Below are 5,232 nucleotides of genomic sequence, written 5' to 3' on the forward strand. Positions count from 1 at the left end.
CTAAATAGTCACATACATTTGTAGCCCGAAAAAGGTTTTCTTGGACACAAATTGTATACTTTTTTGCAGCTGTATAAGATATATCAAGAGGCACTGCCAGTATCATTTGGTTTCAGAACCAACATAACGTGTATGTACATTCAGCACTCCACAACACTGTCATGATTTTTTCTTTATATATATATATAGACAATTGATATAAGAGTTTAGGTTTGAATTCCGTTCTTTCATAGCCCAAGTAAAGTCAGAAGAAAAGCTTACCAGACAATCTCTAGCACTACTAGAGTAATAAATAGACCATCTGTTTAGGCCTAAAAAATGTTTCCGTCATCCTACTGACCCAAAAGGGATTAGGCCGTGGACTATCTATTACATGTTTCCGGTCAACCTACTGACCCAAAAGAGATTAGGCTGTGGACTATCTATTTCATGTTTCCGGTCACCCTACTGACCTAAAAGGGATTAGGCTGTGGACTATCTATTACATGTTTCCGGTCACCCTACTGACCCAAAAGGGATTAGGTTGTGGACTATGTATTACATGTTTCCGGTCACCCTACTGACCCAAAAGGGCTGTGGACTATCTATTACATGTTTCCGGTCACCCTACTGACCCAAAAGGGATTAGGTTGTGGACTATGTATTACATGTTTCCGGTCACCCTACTGACCCAAAAGGGCTGTGGTCTATTACATGTTTAGTCTTTGCATGTTTGGTTTCGTTTTATCTTTATGACTTATTTCATTTTAAAATATCAAATGAAAATAAAAATCCCTACCTACCGACCCTACAAAATTTTAGAATAGTGCTCGGAAACATAACAATATTGTTTTCGGCCTTCGAAATTTCTCATCAATTGACTGGCATGCACCAATATCTGTCTCACATGCACTGGAAAGTGTTGATTTTATCCCAAAACGTATTTTGCTGTCAAAGATTCAGCAAATGCTGTTGTAGACTATACAACGCTATATATAACGTGCATATTACAAATTGAATCACAAGGTCACCGATCGACTCCGTCCGTTAAGGACCCCAAACGATAGCCAAGGACGTTAAGAGACACACCAGTCCGTCATGTATTACACATATGAGTGCAAAACGGGTCTATCAGTATTGAGTATATATGTTAGCACGAAAACGAATATTAAATCAAGTAAAGGAACTGTCAGCTGATTGTCAGCATCACACGTATCGTGCAAATGATTGGCTAACACTGTGTTACGAAAGATTTTTTAGGGTTTTACTGGTTTATATCCACAAAGACAGTCGAATTATCTCAAAGAAGCAACGAAGTTCTAGCTTTATAATGCATGAAATGAAGGATGTAACGGATATACGGAAAGGGCTACCATTTTCAACTTTATTGATATAGTGTTATTTAACAATACAAACGTTTCGCGTTATTACGCGGAAGTTTTGCGTTATTTGGTTGGAACGGATTTGTACCAAAATTTGCGTATAGGGGATAAATCGTAAATACATAACTGACGCTTTCTTGTTTTCTATATGCACATTTTGTTTTTCATGTTGCCTCTTGTACACTATCGGATCATTTTGCAGATTTATTTACATAATGGTGCATAAAATCCGCATTCAGCGGGAGGGGGAGGGGTTGTGTGCGACCGGAAGCCAACTCTTCTCCTTGAAAAAAGGTAATTGATTATAAAATGTATGCTGTCTCACACAACCCAACATTTGGCCAATTATGTTAACAGCCAGGTAAACCAAAGTTCAACACAGAATCAGTCATCAAACTTTAATGCGGCAAAAAGCTGAAAACATAAAAGATATAGCCATAACTATTATGCAAATAATTAAAGCAAAGTTACACAAAATATCGAAAATTTCAATCAGTTTATGGTAAACTGGCGTTCCGTTTTTAAGGCGATACACTGTACACCACGTGGTTTCGGTTTAAATGTGTTATTTTCACTATATGTGATGATTGGAGGATGAATGACAATATAGAACAAATGTTCGTAGTGTCTATTGACTGTTCAAAATTTTTATAAGACTTACACTCTGCCGTATCGAAGGAATCTAATGTTAGTTTTTTTCTTCTTTCAGTTTCGCGTAAAATGTAAACATAGATAAATGGGAGATAACTCAAAAATAACTACGGTACGCAATGTCTGACAAAACTGACGTTACAATGTGGGTGGAATCACTGCCGGTATTAGAACAAATTGGTGGTCTTTTAGAGTTTTTCCTTGGTCATATCACATTTCCCATTTATATTTTTATGTCATTAATACCATGGGTGTTCTTTTCTGATATAGGGACTTGACTTTTCTGAAGATGACATATTTGCGCTTGTAGGAGTACTGTTAGTATGTTAACAGGGGTTCTGTATTTCTTTTCAGCAAGTTCTGATTATTTCTCAGTTTACGTATTGTCTGCCCCACGTACCATGAATAATAAAACAAAATATTAGCATACTAACTAGTCCTTTTTATAGTTCTAAGCAATGCACATAACTAAGCAACGAAAATATTTTTTTTTCTTTTTAGCTCAATTTCACAAACAAAATATAAAACTAACCGACCGCAGGCATAAAATCAATCCACATTTTTCGGATCAAAACAGGTGCAATGTACTTGCTATCAAGTTCGGTCCTGGGTTTATGATTCATCTTAACGTCTTGTCAGTCATATCGAGCATTATTCTACATAAAAATTCAATTCAGTTACTGCTGTCTTTCACACTTGTCACATAGTATAAAGTTGCGTTCTTATTCCATTTAGTAGCCAAAAGTATTTGACCATTAGATCTGTCAACACAAATTCCTCCTGGATAGCATAGGCCGTTTTCATACTTCAAAACCTTTTCGGCCTTACTTCCGTCGGACGACACCAGATAGACTTCGGAATTGTAATAATCGCAAATAAGGATATTTCCTTGGTCATCAGCAACATCGATGGAGTGGAGTTCACTATACGTACCAACATGAAGGGATATTTTCAGTTCCCAGATTTCATTGCCGCTAAAGTCACAACATCTGACTATGTCTGACTTCTCGTTTAAATAAAATATTTTACTTTCATTGCAACATACATATACGCAAGCAAAAGGCAGCGTTGTGATGACCAAACCACAATTGTCGAGAATCTGTAGACCGTACTTTTTTATTGCAACCAAATAATGTCCATCGTGAACATCAATCCCAACACATTCCCCGGTGACGTTGATTTCTTGAACAACTTTATCTGTATTTGTGATGATTTCTATTCGAATAATTTTTTTGACAGTACTCAGCGTCACTGCAACGGATAATTGATCATATACCGCAATATCACGAGGTGGCGCCTCGGTGCTTATTTGACGAAGAAACTGTCCATGTCGGTCATACAAAAGTAGCCGCTTTTTATCGCTAAAATCACAAAAGATCGGGCACTTGTTTGGTAAAATTGCGGAACCTGTGATTTTACAAGCGTCTGAAAACGGAAACTCTATATTTTTCTCTAGTTTGACATCGGCAACATTTTTTATTGTTGAGGTATTTTCAGTCATATTGTCTCCTGTATTCAAGACGATAGATTGTGCAGCTGTTTTGGTTTGTAATGTGACTTTTTTGTTTCTTTTTGAAAGATCACCGATGTGACCAAGAATATCAGTGCAGTTGATTTTTGTTTTGAATTGTAACTCTAAATCATTGAAATCGACGTTTTCTACTATTGACGACAGTTCTGCTTCCTCATCGGTTAGCTTTGATTCAAGATCTTTCAAAACAAGGAAGAACTTCAAATTTGATGACCTTGTTTTCATTTGTGCTAGAGCACGAATGACTTGTGTAATATTTTCTCTCTTTAAGCGCAGTTTGTTGAGAAAAGAAGTCGTTTTTGTATCATAATCATAAGTTTCCTTGTCTACCTTTTCATTTATATCACCAATTGCCTTTTTTAATGTATCAGCAATTTGACATTGAACTTCTGAAACGTTCTTTTTTATTTCTTTTACTTGACTTGATAATGAATGTTTTGATTGTTCTTTTTTAACTATAATTGTATCAATTAAAGATAAAAGTCCCTGTAGTCCTTCTTCTAAATTTTGCACAGCAGTGGAGTCTTTTATAGACCTTATAAAATCATGAATTGGTACCAGCTTTGAACAGTTGTTATGTTCATGCCGTCCGCATTGAATACAACAAGCGACCTGGTGATCAAGACAGACATTTTGAAATGGTTTAGAGTGAATCTTGCATTTTTCTGCAGAATCACCAATAATTGACGGATGCACATCGTGATCCTCAAGTGGAACTAACGGATGCATTTTCAACGACTTAGCATTTTGATGATGTAGTGTACATGGCTCACACAGACTTTCCAAGCACGTTACACACCAACAAACGGCAGGAATATTTTCGTCCCGAAATGTGCATGGAATGCAGTTTTGAACTTCTTTCGACCTTGAAGCCATTCCTCTTGACAGTTCTGTAAAAGTAAATCAAAGGAGACGTAGGACAAACATTTCATTTTCTAACAATTGCTTTGTTATGCAATTTTAATATTAAAATCAAATCCCCTTTAGAGTTTTTATTAGATGCAAAGTGGTTCAGAATTGCAGATGACCCAAGTTGTACCCAAAGCATGTTTGTTGCTTATTGAAGTCTTTCTGTCAGCCACAGGCCGACTTTTTAAACTATAACAAAATCTTCGGTTAAAGAATTCTAATAGCACATCTGTTCTGGTTCAATTTATTTTTTATTTTCCCAGGTTATATCTAAATTGCTACCTTTGTTCTAGACGTTTGAAATATGTTTAAACTTCTTTTTCCTTCATTTTTATGAAATTTTCTCATCGTAAACTGTACCTCCATTATTACATTTGTAAATGTTTGTTTATTGTCATACTTTGTATATTATTTTTTTCATTGTCATTTGGTTAATAATAATACATAATTGGATTGAAACGTCTAAAAGGGTTGAGAGACAGGTTTCCTCGCCCATAAATATATTATTAGGTCTGTCGAATTTACTATACTAATGTACCCTAACTTCTTTCAAAATATCATCAAATCGATTCAATTTAATTTAAAAACAATTATTGTAAATTAAATATGCTTACCCTAATATAGAATTTTGGATTTTTAAATATGAAAACTCCAGTCTTTACCTGGTTTCAAAAAGACCATAAGATTATTCAATAGCTGATACCTTGATGGATGAGACGAAATAAAACGTTATCAGTATTTAAAAAAACGGTCAAGAACAACTACTAAAGTTTCAACAAA

General features: G+C 35.4%; 1 protein-coding gene across 2 annotated transcripts; it reads right to left on the reverse strand.

The window, feature by feature from the left end:
• Window positions 1-1,745: 1,745 nt before the first annotated feature.
• Window positions 1,746-5,232, reverse strand: LOC148614767 (uncharacterized). Of its 2 annotated transcripts, none has more exons than XM_088589104.1 (2): window positions 5,115-5,232; window positions 1,746-4,433 (listed from the first exon to the last, which is right to left on the reverse strand). In XM_088589104.1, exons 1-2 carry the CDS (start codon window positions 5,131-5,133, stop codon window positions 2,686-2,688), a joined length of 1,767 nt encoding a protein of 588 aa, XP_088445230.1. In that variant the 5' UTR covers window positions 5,134-5,232; the 3' UTR covers window positions 1,746-2,685. The 2 variants fall into 2 exon arrangements, with proteins under 2 accessions (XP_088445230.1, XP_088445231.1); XM_088589105.1 differs by having other exon boundaries at window positions 5,067-5,227.

Source organism: Perna viridis, chromosome 6, assembly GCF_037379345.1.
Source record: "Perna viridis isolate PV_CMFRI_1.1 ecotype Kerala chromosome 6, ASM3737934v1, whole genome shotgun sequence".
Taxonomy (NCBI): domain Eukaryota; kingdom Metazoa; phylum Mollusca; class Bivalvia; order Mytilida; family Mytilidae; genus Perna; species Perna viridis.